The sequence below is a fragment of the Pinus tabuliformis genome, chromosome 4_1 (genome assembly GCF_031772625.1).
Source record: "Pinus tabuliformis cultivar Carrire ecotype Pingquan chromosome 4_1, CPIR1, whole genome shotgun sequence".
Classification (NCBI taxonomy): Eukaryota; Viridiplantae; Streptophyta; class Pinopsida; order Pinales; family Pinaceae; genus Pinus; species Pinus tabuliformis.
Window position 1 is genome coordinate 653,225,864 of NC_142303.1, and position 14,850 is coordinate 653,240,713.

At 39.1% G+C, this 14,850-nt stretch overlaps 1 protein-coding gene across 1 annotated transcript; it reads right to left on the reverse strand.

Annotated features, from left to right (window-relative positions):
• Positions 1-8,243: 8,243 nt before the first annotated feature.
• Positions 8,244-10,833, reverse strand: LOC149177763 (uncharacterized). The gene is made up of 4 exons (XM_089421879.1): positions 10,732-10,833; positions 9,597-9,886; positions 8,837-8,879; positions 8,244-8,684 (listed from the first exon to the last, which is right to left on the reverse strand). The coding sequence occupies exons 1-4, from the start codon at positions 10,831-10,833 to the stop codon at positions 8,244-8,246; spliced, it is 876 nt and encodes a 291-aa protein (XP_089278005.1).
• Positions 10,834-14,850: the final 4,017 nt, after the last annotated feature.

The following is a 14,850-nucleotide window of genomic DNA, read 5'->3' on the forward strand; positions in this document are numbered from 1 at the left end:
CTTTTCTCTGCATAAAAGTGCGTGAACTTTTCTCTACATGAAATAAATTTTTCTCTGCATAAAGTGCGTGAACTTTTCTCTACATGAAGAAAACTTTTCTCTGCATGAAAGTGCGTGAACTTTTCTCTACATGAAAGAAACCTTTATCTTCATGAAAGTGCGTGAACTTTGCTGAACTATAATTTATCATCTGAGATGAGTGGGTTGCCATCAAGTACAACATATGTATCATAATGCCAACATAAACAAGCTCCAGCTAGAGGGAGCTACAATTCTATTGCAGAAAGCAAAGAAGGAAACTTGACTCACAAAGACATTGGGAGCATAAAGAGAGCAACATTCAATCACTTTAAAAATCTATACAGAGAAGAGGGAATGACTGACCCAAACTCTAAATTTCTGGAAGCGGTTCCTTCTATGATCTCCCCTCTAATGAATCAGCACCTAGAAGCTAAGATCTATATTAAAGAAATAAAAGATGCTCTCTCTGACATGGAGCCTGACAAAGCCCCAAGCGCGGATGGCTTCACTGCAAGATTCCTTCAAGTTTGTTGGCAGATTGTGGAGAAATATCTCTACAAAATGGTCTTGAAATCTCAAAATTGTCAGAAAATAGGGGGCAGCACTAACTCTGCCTTTATTTCCCTCATACCCAAATAAAAGGGCGCTAAAGATTTCAATCGGTTCCGCCCTATTTCTCTTTGCAACATTGGCTATAAAATAATCAAAAAGGTGATTGCAAATAGGCTTAAAGGCATCCTCCCAGCCATCATTCCGAAAAATCAAGGTGGGTTTGTTCAGGGGAGACAACTTACTGACAATTTCATTCTAGTGCAAGAGGCGATTCATTCGAGCCAACTTCGCAAAGAGAAAGGTATGGTAATCAAACTAGACTTGGCAAATTCCTTCGATCGAGTCAGACTTAGCTTTCTTTGGGAAGTCTTGCATAAATTTGGCTTTGGCACGGGCTTTATCAATTGGATCTGGGCTTGTGTTGTCGACCCCTGGATCGCTCCCTTGGTGAATGGTAGAGCAGCTGGTTTTTTTCAAAGCTTCCAGAGGGCTTAGGCAAGGTTGCAACCTATCCCCGCTTCTCTTCGTCCTCCATGTTTCTGTCCTGAGTTTCTATCTTGACCAGAAATTGGTTGATCAAGAGATCCTGGGTCTCAACATAGCTAGAAGGGTAAAAAATGTAAATCACACCTTGTTTGTTGATGACACCCTATTGTTAGGGGCTGCCATCGTCAGAACAGCCTTAAAGTTCAAGGAGGTTCTGGACGATTACAGCGAAGCTACAGGCAGCTATTTGAACAAAGGTAAATGCAAAGTTTTTTGTTGGAATATCTCTGCCTCCTCTCTTTCGGCCATCACCAGAATCCTTAGCTTTTCTACCTCCCTCAATTGGACCTCTTTTACCTATCTGGGCCTTCCTATCTTTCGAAAACTAGTTTACACCAAAGACTGGATCCCTCTTTTGGATAAATTCAAGGCCAAAATTCAAGCATGGGGATTCTCATGGCTTAACCTTGCCGGCAAAACTGTCCTCATCAAATCTGTTCTCAGTAGTCTCCCCATCTTTCAATTCTCTGTAGCCCTGGCTCCCATTGGCATCATCAAGAAAATGGAAGCCTTCATTCACAAATTCTTCTGGAAAGGTGGCAATCTCAATGACAGGAAAATCCCATTGGTACGCTGGGAGAAAGTCTGTAAGCCTCAGAACGAAGGAGGCCTAAATTTCAAAGATCTCAGCCTTCAAAACACAGCCATGGGAGCTAAGATTTTCTGGAGAATCATTGGTCCTCAACCAGGATGGGCTCAAAGAGCTCTATGGAGGAATTATTTCTTGGGGAAGCGAAAAAGATGCTTGGAATCCTCACTGCCCACCTCAGGATTGCAATTGATCAAACTCTGCCACAAAGCAGCTCCTCTAATCAGAGACAGAGTGTATTGGATTCCTGGAAACGGCAGAGAAATCAGAATATGGGACGACAGCATTATGATGCATCCCCCTTTATCGAGCTATACCTCTCTGCATGTGCTACGACTGTGGCTGGAAAGAGCAGGATGTGTTTCTCTTTGGGACATCTTGTTGTGGGATGGCAACAACTAGCTGCGATTGAGTCTGCCGCCTATTCCTCCTGAGTTGAATCAAGAACGCGACCTCTTACTCACGCTGCTAAACGGTAAGGCGCCTCTACACGTTGGAAAGAAGGACGCACGTGGTTGGGGAGCCGCCCCAGGTCTGTACACAGTAGTGCAGGGGTATAAAAGCCTTCAAGACTTTCCCCACGTCCCTCCAGACCCTGCTGTGTGGAAGGGTCTCTCGAATTACAAATCCATGCCAAAAGTTGACACATTATGCTGGTTGTTATGCCACAAAGGAATCTTAACAGAAGACAAATTGAAGAAGAAAGGATTTCAAGGTCCCTCTCGTTTCCATTTGTGCTGTGACAGTGAAGAAAATGCCAGCACATTATTTTGGACTGAAAATACGCAAAAGAGATCTGGCAGAACCTCTTCAGCCATTGGAAAATAGAATTCATCTTACCTACGTCCATCTCTAACTTGTTTGCAAACTGGCGAAGCTTCTACCTAGAATCGCTCCCTAAAACAAAAGTTTCAAAGCAGCATGGCTCTCCTTGCCGAAATTTATCTGCTGGCATATATGGCTAGAGAGAAATAGAAGAGTCTTCAGAGATGAAAGATTAAATCCGCATTTCACCGTCATCAAAATTAAAAATCTATGGAAGGAAAGTCTGGGGGAACATCTGTCGGACTCAAATCTAAGAGAGCAAGACTTAGATTGGGGTGCCTCAATGGATGTCCAATTCTCTGGAGAAACAAGGCAACACAAAGATACAAAAGAGTGGCAATTCAAAAGGAAGGAGAATGAACTATATGATCTGCTCAACAGGTAAGCCAGATACTCTCTATTCTTCAATGGGGCAGTGAAAGGCAATCCCGGATTGGCTGGGGCAGGAGGAGTGATAAAGAACAAGGAGGGCAGACTTGTGACTAAGTTCGCTTGGGGATTAGGACAAACCACCAGCATGCAAGCAGAAGCCTTGGCTCTTCTTCAAGGACTCAAACAAGCCAAGGCCTCTGGTATTTTAGATTTCAATATAATAGGAGATTCTCAGTCAATTATCAAAGTCCTATTGGAGGATTCTTCACGTACATATATTAGATTGGCAAGAGTGATTTCAAGAATCAGAATTCTAGTGAAATTTTTCCAAACTGCAAACATCCATCATGTTTTGAGGGGGAACAACAAAGATGCTGATTTGGAAGCCAACAGGGTGGTGACTCTTCCAGCTGGCTCGCTCCTGAAAGACGGAATGGAGGAGTGGGACTCCATACCATAAAATAATCTTATGTTTTACCGCATTATCCTGAATCTGTTTGTTTGCACTTTTAAAATAGGAAAAATAATGGAGATAGATTCTCTTGTCTTGAGTAAAATTTGTGGATCTCCAAAGTTTGGGACCTATGATCAGTTAGTGGAAGAAAGTTTAAGGGCTATGCCTGATCTATTGTAACCGGTGAAAGGAATTTTGACCACTATCTAATACAAATCCATATCCGTTTCTAAAAAAAAAATAATTTATTATCAAAACATCACTCTTGAAAGAAAAATGTTAAATAAAAAACTCTTTGATGGGAAGCAAAACCAAAAAAAAAGAAGAAGAAAGGTTTGCCCGAGAGATAAAGAGGAATCCAAATTCCAACCTTATTGTTATTGATAGAACCCAATATAACTAAACATAATATCACAATCAACATTTCCTTTTGGCTACTCATTTTTGGTGCATAAAGTTCTTAATCCCATGAGCACGTAATGCACCCATAGGCATACTATTTCAACTCAAGGTGCATTTGGGGTTGTGGAATTTTTTTTTTTTAATAAATGGTAAGGATCCATTGATCGATGAATATTCTTTGTGTGAATAGGTAATCGATGACTATGATTAGTGGGAGTGCAAAGAGTTGAATCCCTCTTGCCGTTGGTCATGTCGCACTTTAGGTAATCGAAATGATTGAAGTGTCCGATTGGGTATGTTTGTAACATGGGCATTCAGTCTTGATAACTATAACATGGCTATCAAGGCAATTCAATTGGTTTAAGAATGGTCCTTTATAAAATATTTAAACAAGAAGTGATGCTTTGTTTTTCTCAGTTGAGTGCTCATTTATTTTTCTGCTATCTTTATAAATTGTCCGGCTCCCCAATATTTATAATTGTTGCGTGTATGCAACTGGCATCGGCTCGGGGCAGTCTCTGTTGTAGCACAACATACTAGATTGAGTAGTGGTAAATATATTTATTCATATTTCTGATTTCCTGTTTCTGTTTTTTATATGTATTCTTGTTTCTGATATATATTCTTTTCAACTCCTTCAATTCTCTAAACATAGTTTACATCCAGAACAGTTTTAATTTATGAAAAATATTGTTACACTGCTAAAATACTGATTTTGAATTTGAATTTATTGAAAGATTCATTTACGGAAATTAAAAAAGAATTACTGTTACAATGCTTCACTGTAGTCATTAGTAGTAGTTCTTGCTTCTTTACGTCTAGTGAATACCCACAATAAAAAAAAATAGTAAAGACTATCATTGTTGTACCTAAGTGCGTTAGTTCCAAAGCTATCAGGCTTAGGAGTCCAACCGCTAGGCACAATCCCATATCTAGTTGATCGTATATTGTTCCTTGTAGAGGAAGTAGTTAAAAAAAGATTAGATCAATTTAAAGCATGTACAATTTCCCATTAAGGCTTTTTAATTTTTACCAAAACTATCAGAAAAAAGGAAGAAATATAATGATTTATTGTCAATATATTATATGTATTTAAAAATAAATAAAATTGCGAGAATAAATTAACGAAAATTTATTATGAAAACCACATACTATAACTCCAGAATAGTTAACGAGATAATAAAAGAAATATTAAACAATATATTCAGTCCCGGCATAACTGTAGTTCCCTAAGAGATAATACAACCGCATAAATCTTTGAAAACATAGATGTAGTGTTATATATGAAAAGTTGAGAGTGGAAGAAATTTTAAAATCAACGCTCAGGACCCCCTGGGTTCAAAATTAAAAAGGTGCACCAGTCCATAGACGAACATGGATAAACAAACAAAGGAGTTAGGAATTGTTTTCCTTATTCATAGCCTCTGTGATGGGACCAGCCCTGATGTCTTACGGTCAATAATTAATATATGATTATGGTTGATATTTTTGGTGGTTGATTGCATTGATGATGTGTTTAATGATATGGTACTGGCTTTTAATGTGGTGAGGATAGTTGTCTAGTCCTCGGGCTCCGCTTCTCCCGCCTCTACACCTTACTCTCGAAACCCTAACCTCACTCATTCGGTCACTTTCTCCAGCACTCTGTTGCTCTGTCGAGAGGGTTATCTATCACTGGTTCTGTTTGTAGTATATGCGGGTTTGATGGCGCTCCGTGATGGCAGTTGTTTGCAAACCCTGGTTATGAACTCCGCTCCTGTAGTTGTGGGTCTCGGCTATGCGTTGGCTTTCTCATCTCTATGGTTGTATGGCTTAGCTGTGGTCACAATCCTTCTCTGTTCGTCAGTATTGTATGTGGTTTTGTTTATGCTTTCGACTCTCTGGGTGATTGCTCCACTGTTTAACTGTAAATTTATTGGGTTTTGCAAGCCATGGTCATAGGATGACCCAGCTCTCAACCCCTGTTCGACAATTTCACAAAGGTAAGAACTCTGTCTATGATTTACAGTTCTGTTTCATTTTGTTGTTGGTATTAATTTTTTTCGCTCCTTGTGAGCAGGGGTTTCTTTGGCGACTATCACCCGGTCCATGGCTTCTTTACCTACACAAGCTTGGCTCCTCTGGTGAGTAGATACTCTGCTAACCCTCGTCTCTGCTTTTCAATTCGTCTAGGGTTTCTTTACCTGGTTGCTGATGGCCTATTTTGTGGTCACTATAGGTGGACGTCGAGCCTCTCTGGTCACTGGTCTCTTCTCCTGATACCTGTACACTCTAACCGGTAGGGTTGTGCCATGTTACTCCTCTTGTTTGCATGTCTCGATCTTTTTGTTGTTTGTCATTCCTGTCGGATCTATAATCGAGGGTCTTGGGGCTTCAGCCTCACTATCTTCTGGGCATTGTGTAATTATGTCTTCGACTATGATGACCCTATAACTTATATTGGGGCTTTGGTTAAATTATAGTCTTGGGGTTTTGGATCACCGTCTCACTGTTCGGTCTTGCAATTGGTTCGTAACTTTGTCTATGACTTGGACTGTAAATTTTGATACCTCTATATATATATATATATATATATATATATATATATATATATATATACGCAGATTTTGAAAAGAAAGAAATAGTTAGATGTTTGGTACCTATAGATGTTGGTTGCTTTCTTGCTGTGACTGTGTTTGTTTCTTTTGCAAAAACCTTTCTGTCAATTGATGGAATTTGACTCGCCTCTGTCAATAATTACTTGTTCTATGTACTGTTAGGAAATGAACTCAGTTTTTTGTTCTTGGCAACTGTCATGAAATGAACTCAATTTAATTATTTAGATAGGAAGAAAATAATTTTATGTTGCAATGGACATGGACTTAGATTCTCGCTTGCTTTCAAAATGAATGTATAATTTTGTTTATTTCGTACTATGATGGATGATTACAGTTTTTAACTTTTTTTTTCCTTTAATAAGTTCACTGTACAGTTACTTAAAAGTTTCAGCAATTACATTTTAATTATTCTTTGATAACTGTTCATCCTTGTTTAAACTCTAAAGTTAACCTAAAAAAATAAATTAAAAAAAAAAAAAACAGTATTGAAAATAAAACAGTGGGTTGGGACAACCTTAAACTTGACATAAAATCCTAAATGTTGTTAACTAAAAATTTAAATGAGACTTAGAAAACTAACTGAAAACTTCTCTAGTCTACTAAGACAAATACTCCAGTCATGATCTCCCTTAGCTGGATGCTCCTGCATCGGGCTTCCGAGGTAAATGAAAATTCATGGCTTCGGTCCATGAGCTCCTCGATAGAATACCCTACAAGTTGTATCTGACCTGCGTCAAGCCATGAAATGTCCTCAATGGGACAGTTCTTCCACTTGACAAGGTACTGTAGGTACTCTTTTCTTCGAGTCTGCCTGACCACCTGTGTATCCAGGACTCCTTTGATCTCAAGTGGCTGAGCTGAAGGCATTTGTCTCATCCACGAACTACTTCCTTTCTAGGTATCCCAATTTGGCTGTGCCAAACTGTCGTCTTCAGGACTGGCAGTATATGGAAAAAAAAATTCCACGTTAAAGATAGGTGATATGCCTATACTTAGAGGCAATTATAGCTCATAGGCATTTGCAGAAACCTTATGCAGAATTTTGCAAGGTCCAGTTTTCTTAAATTTTAACTTATTGTATTCGCCCTTATGGAATATTTCTCTGCGCAGATACGCCAGGACTTCATCCCCTATGTCAAATTGTACCTCCCTTCATTTTAGATCTACCTTCTGTTTGTACCTTTGACTGTTGTCCTGCAACTTTGACTTCACCTGCTCATGTAGGTCGTTTATTATTCTTGCGAAATCTTCCCCATCAGCATTCCTTCTTTCCAACTGTCCCAGATCTCATAACTCATGCACTCTGTGAGGATGCATACCATACAAGATCTGAAAAGGACTATTTCGCGTGCTTCGATTTGGTGAATCGTTGAAAGCAAATTCCACTTAGGCAAGTACACGATCCCACATCTGTGAATTTTCCCCAACTGGACTCCGTAGTAGGTTTCCCAAGATCTTGTTCACCACCTTCGTCTGCCCATCGGTCTGTGGGTGATAAGTGAAGCTAAAATTCAACTGTGTGTCCAGCTTTTTCCACAAGGTGCACCAGAAATGCCTTGTGAATTTCACATCCCTGTCGAAAACAATGGACTTGGGCAGCCCATGCAGTTTGAAAATTTCAGTGAAAAACAAGTGTGCTACATGAGTGGCATCACTGGTTTTCCTGCAAGGGATGAAATGTGCCATTTTGGAGAACCGGTCCACCACCACCATGATGGAGTCAAAACCCTACTGTGTTTTTCGGCAGACCTAAGATAAAGTCCAAACTGATTGAGTCCCACGGTCTACTTGGAATAGGCAATGGTGTGTACAATCCCATGTTCTGACTGTGTCCTTTCACCAACTGACACACTTTACACCTGGTTACATAACACTGCACGTCTTTTCACATCTTCGGCTGGTAATAAAAATGACTGAGCTGATTCAAGGACTTATCAATGCCGAAATATCCTATTATACCTCCACTATGTTTTTCCCGGATGATGTTCTCCCTCATCGAACATTTTGGAATACATAGTTGTCCTCCCTTGAATAGCAGCTCCTCATGTAAGTTATAGTCCAGCCATGGACTATTATTCCTCAATAAGGGATTTTGACAGGCTTCATAAGCCTCCTTGAAATCTGCATCTATTTGATACAAGTCGTTCAGGTGTTCAAAACCAAACACTTTTATCATGTTGTCTTGCAAGAGTAAAACTCTTATGCTTAGTGCATCTGCTACCTTTTTGGCTTGACCACTGATATGCTTCAATACGAATGTAAAACTCTGCATGTACTCAACCCATTTTTCATGTTTATGATTCAACTTATGTTGCTGCATAACATACTGTAATGCAGAATTATCAAAAACAAGACATACTCATTACCCAACAAATAATGTCTCCAATGCTTCAAGGCTTGGATGACAGCATAAAACTCCTTGTCATAAGACGTGTCTTTCTACCTACTTTCATTTAATTTTTCAATAAAGTAAGCTACTGGTTTGTCTTCTTGGCTGAGTACGGCTCCAATGGATGTACCACTGGCATCACAACGAACTTGGAAAAGTTTGTTAAAATCAAGCAATCTTAAAATTGGCCTTTCAATAATCTTCTTCTTCAATATCTGGAAACCTTTCTCTGTAGCTTCAGTCCAATGGAAAGGCTAACTTGCCTTTTTGATGGTATCTAACATAGGTGCGCAAATCCCACTAAAATTCTTTATAAACTTGCAATAGAAACTTCCCAACCCGTGAAAACTACAAACTTCGAACAGACTCTTAGGGGATGGTCAGTTGATTATAGCTGCAACTTTTTCTGGGTCCATTTTCAGCTTATTTTCTAAAATCACAAAACTCAAATAGACTAACTCCTTTTGAAAGAAAGAACATTTTTTTAAATTTATCAGTAACTTATATTGCCGCAACTTCTCCAGAACATATCTACTGTGTCGAAAATGTTCTTCCTTGGTCTTGCTGAAAATCAGTATATCGTCAAGATACACAATTACGAATTTCCCAATGAACTCCTCCAACATCTCATTCCTCAGGCGCATGAAAGTACTAGAGGTGTTACTCAACTGAAATGGCATCACCAGCCATTCATATAGGCCTTGATTGGTTTTGAAAGCTATTTTCCATTCGTCCCCTTCTCTTATTCTAATCTGGTGGTATCCGCTTTTTAGATCTATTTTCGAAAAATACGTTGCTCCACTCAAGCAGTCCATCATGTCATCCATCCGTGGTAATGGGAACCTATACCTGATGGTAATTTTATTGATGGCCCTTGAATCAGTAGACATCCTCCACTCTCCTCCTTTCTTGGGAGCTAAAACTGTCAGAACTGCACAGGGACTTAAACTTTCCCATATCAATCCTTTGTCCAGCAATTCCTGTACCTGCTTCCTAATCTCTTCGTTGTCATTAGGACTCATCCAGTAATCAGATTCGTTTGGTAAACTAGCTCTGGGAATGAAATCTATGTGATGATTGATACTTCTCTTGGGTGGTAACCTATCTGGTAAATCATCCACCATAATATCGCTGAATTCCTGTAACAAATCCTAAATTTCTTCAAGTAAGTCAGAAATTTCAGTATGTAACAACACTGCTCTTGAACTCCTTACAACGGCATACTTTATCTCATTATCTTCAATCTATTTTAAAATTTCCTTTCCTCCCATCAGCAGCGCTTTGGCTCCACTAGTCTCTGTTGTTTCTTCTTCCTTGATGGGTACAAGTGTATGCTTAATCCCATACTTGAAAAACTTGTAGCAGTTTTTCTTTCCATCATGAACCACTTTTCGGTCATACTACCATGGTATACCTAGCAAAATATGACACACGTCCATAGGCATAGTATCACAAGTTACCTTGTCCCTATACTTGCCAATATGGAACTCCACCTCACACTATTTATCAACTAGTAGTTGATGTCCTTTCTGTAACCAAGACACCTTATAGGGAGTGGGGTGCTTCAACCTTTTCAAACCCAACTTCTCCACCATCTCTGTAGCAACTAGATTATCAATGCTTCCACTGTCTATAATCAGTTTGCAGCATTTTCCATGTGACTTACACACAATCTGGAATAATTCCTTTCTTTTGGTTTGGCCAGCTGTCTCCTTTGTCGATTTTAGCAGTACCTTATTCAAGACTAAGGCCTCTCCTGTCTCTGGTAAATTCTCTACTTCTTGGGGTGGTGCCTCTGCTTCCTCTATTTGAGCAACATATACTGCTCTTTATCTAGCCTATTCACCTTCAGGACACTCAAAGGATTTGTGCCCCCACTTGTGGCACTTGTAACACTAGTAGGCAGCTCCTCTGCCTCTGCCACTACCTCTTCCTCGCTTGTATGGCCTTCCTCCCCTGGTGCTACCTTCCTTTTTTATTGTACCTGAGGTCTTTGAATTGCTACCTTCTTCACTGTGGTTGGTAGTTCTACCTCTGCCAAAGGATTGTCCTTTCCCTCTTCCAGATCCATGTCCTCTTCTGGCATTTTGTTTCCTAGTGATATTCTCTTCTGCCTTCAAGGCACTCTGGTATGCTTCCTCTATGGTTTTTGGAGAAATAATACTTATCTCGTCCAATATCTCTACCCTTAGGCCATTTACAAACCTTGCTCTTTTTTCTGGGTGTCCTCCATGTAACCTGCTCTCAGCTTCACCTGACAAAATTCTTCGGTATACTCTTTCACAGTCATTCCCTTCTGCTTCAGATTTTGCACCTGTCGATACAGAGAAATCTAACAATCTTTGGGCAAAAACATACCCTTCATTTTGGCTACCATTCTGGTCCATTTTTTAATGGGTTGTTTATTTGATCTTCTCCTCTTTACTTGGACACTATCCCACCATAAGGCCACATGTCCTTTCAACTTGGTGGCAATGAATTTAACTTTTCTATCTTCGCTGATCTCCTCACATTCAAAGTACTTGTTTAACTCACTAATCCAGTCCAACAATACTTCTATTGACAAACTACCATCATAGTTTGAAATCTTAGGCTTTGGCTTACTACTAGCCAACAAAACTAATTTTAACAACCTGATTTCAGGTCCTTCCTCATCTGATCCATCTATCATAGTTGCAGCTTCTTCCCCACTATCGTCTCCTCCTTTCGGATCCCTTCTCCTTCCTGCTTCTACTACCACAAAATGGGTACTCGGGATCCTAATCTCCTCTCTCAATCCTTCATCTGCTACTCTTTGAATAGCTCTCCCATGACCCCTTCTTTTGACTTCCATTTAGAGTATAAAAAAAAAAAAAAAAATTAATCTTAACTTGCTCTGATACCAAAATTCATGGGGCCAACCCTGATGTCTTATGGTCAATAATTAATATATGATTATGGTTGATATTTTTGGCTTTTGATTGCATTGATGATGTGTTCAATGATATGGTATTGGCTTTTAATGTGGTGAGGACAGTTGTCCTGTCCTCGGGCTCCACTTCTCCCACCACTACACCTTACTCTCAAAACCCTAACCTCACTCATTCGGTCACTTGCTCCAGCACTCCACTGCTCTATCGAGAGGGTTCTCTGTCACTAGTTTTGGTTGTATTCTATGAGGGTTTGATGGCGCTTCGTGAGGGTATCTATCTACAAACCCTGGTTATGAACTCTGCTCTTATAGCTGTGGGTCTCGACTGTGCGTTGGCTTTCTCGTCTCTATGGTGTTATGGCTTGGCTGTGGTCATGGTCCTTCTCTGTTCGTCGGTCCTATATGTGGTTTTTTTTATGCTTTCATCTCTCGGGGTGATTGCTCCACTGTTTAACTGTCAATTTGTTGGGTTTTTTAGGCTATGGTCACGGGGTGACCCAACCCTCAACTCCTATTCGGCAATTCCATAAAGTTAAGACCTTTGTCTATTATTTACAGTTCTGTTTTTTTTTTTTGTTGGTATTGATTGTTTTTGCTCCTTGTGAGCAGGGGTTGCTATGGCGACTGTCACCTAGTCCACGGCTTCTCTACCTGCATGAGCTTGGCTCCTCTAGTGATTAGATACTCTGCTAACCCTCGTCTCTTCTTTTCAATTCGTTTAGTGTTTCTTTACCTAGTTGATGATGCCCTGTTTTGTGGTCACTGCAGGTGGACGTCGAGCATCTCTAGTCGCTGGTCTCTTGTCCTGATACTTGTACACTGTAACAAGTAGGGTCGTGCCATGTTACTCCTCTTATTTGCCTGTCTCGAGCTTTTTGTTGTTTGTCATTCGCGTTGGGTCTATAATCGAGGGTCTTAGGGCTTCGACCTCATTGTCTTCCAGGCACTGTGTAATTATGTCTTCGGCTATGATGACCCTGTAACTTATATTGGGTCTCTGGTTAAATTATAGTCTTGCGGTTTTTGACCACCATCTCACTGTTCAGTCTTGCAGTTGGTTTGTAACGTTGTCTATAGCTTGGACTGTAAATTTTGATACCTCTCTCTATATATATACACACAGATTTTGAAAAGAAAGAAATAGTTAGATGCTTGGTACCTGTAGATGTTGGTTGCTTTCTTGCTGTGGCTTTGTTTGTTTCTTCTACAAAACCCTCTCTGTCAATTTGATGGAATTCAACTCGCCTCTGTCAATAATTACTTTTTCTCTGTACTGTTAGGAAATGAACTTAATTCTTGTTCTCAGCAACTGTTATGAAACGAACTCAATTTAATTATTTAGATAGGAAGAAAATAATTTTATGTTGCAATGGACATGGACTCATATTCTCGCTTGCTTTCAAAATGAATGTATACTTCTGTTTATTCCGTACTATGATGGATGATTAGAGCTTTTGATTTTTTTCCCTTTAATAAGTTCACTGTACAGTTACTTTAAATTGTGAGCACTTACATTTTAGTTATTCCTTGATAATTGTTCATCTTTGTCTAAACTCTAAAGTTAACCTAAAACAATAAATTAAAAAAAATAAAATGGTGGGATGGGACAACCTTAAACTTGACATAAAATCCTAAATGTTGTTAACTAAGAATTTATATGAGACTTAGAAAACTAACTGAAAACTTCTCTAGTCTGCTAAGACAAATACTCCAGCCATGATCTCCCTTAGTTGGATGCTCCTGCATCACTTTGCAAATTCTAGAGTATTCAAAGTGGGAGAGGTCATAACCCTAGCCTCATATATAGACTACCTAAAACCAACCCCAAGGGTTGTATTCCACAAAATTCAACTAGAGAGAATGCAAATAAAACCCTAAATTAACCCCAAGATCATATGACAGACTTCGTTGGGAGACTTGTTCAAGGATTAAAGGAAAGAGGTAAAATATCAGCTCTTGGAAGGTCAAAATAACTGGACACTTTAAGTGGCGATTGGAGAACATCCCTTCCTACCCTTGATTTCTGAGACTCCAAGGAAACTTTGCAGGGAAAAACCCAAAAGAAGAAACTAAAAACAATTTCATGAATGGTTTTCGAGGAGAGAACCCAAACTCAAGAAAGATGAGAAAATATATAAGAAATAAAATGGTAATAATAGCCTCATCATTAGGGTTTGGTCGTAAAAGGAAAAAATGGGATTAACACAATAAACTTGTAAGTGAGTCAATGATCCTCACCTCCTTGCATTGTAGATTACCTATAGACATAGTAAGGGATATGAAAATTTTTTAGTACAAGTTATGAAAGGAAAATTAATAGTAAGCATCGACTTCAAGAAAAAAAAGGAAAAAGAAAAAAGATAACCAAGTGTGTAGGTTAACCTCGAGAGGAATAACTACCCTTGCTTGCTGAGACTCCAAGGAATATTTGCGAGGAAAATAACCAAAAGAAGATATTGAAAATAATTTCATGAAGGGTTTTTGAGGAGAGAACCCAAAATCAAGAAAACTGAGAAAATCTATAAGAAATAAAATGGTAATAATGGCCTCATTGTTATGGTTTTGCTATAAAAGGAAAAAATGGGATTAATGCAACTAAACTGTAAGTGAGTTGATGATCCTCACCTCCATGTGCTATAGATTACTTGTAGACATGGGAAGGGAGATGATTTTTTTCGAGTACAAGTTATAAAAGGAAAATTAATAGTAAGCACCGACTTACAAAAAAAAAAAAAAATAGAGAGAGAACAAAGTGTGTAGGTTAACCTGGAGAGGAGGAACTAATCTTTGGTTAGAGACGATCTTGAGGATTTCAACCCATTTCTTCTTGGAAATTGGAAACTAATCCCTCTGTTGGCCTTGTAATACTGCCAATCAAAAGATGAATAAAAACCATAAGTGAATGAAAAGGAAGAACACACAAAATATTGTAACCAGATGGTGTGACAACGTTAGTTGTAAGGTACAACTGGAGAGCACCAACAACAATCCCCATGACAGACATATGACCATTTTGGGGCACACTACTGTATTAATGTTTTTATAGAAAATCAGTTTACTAGTCAAAGGAGCCGAGATCCTCTCCTTCACATGACGATGTAAGAATGAAAACTACTTAGGTACTATTCCTCGTAAACTGTTATCAACTTAACCCTAGGTTTACGTACCCCATTGGATATAAAGCCACACAGA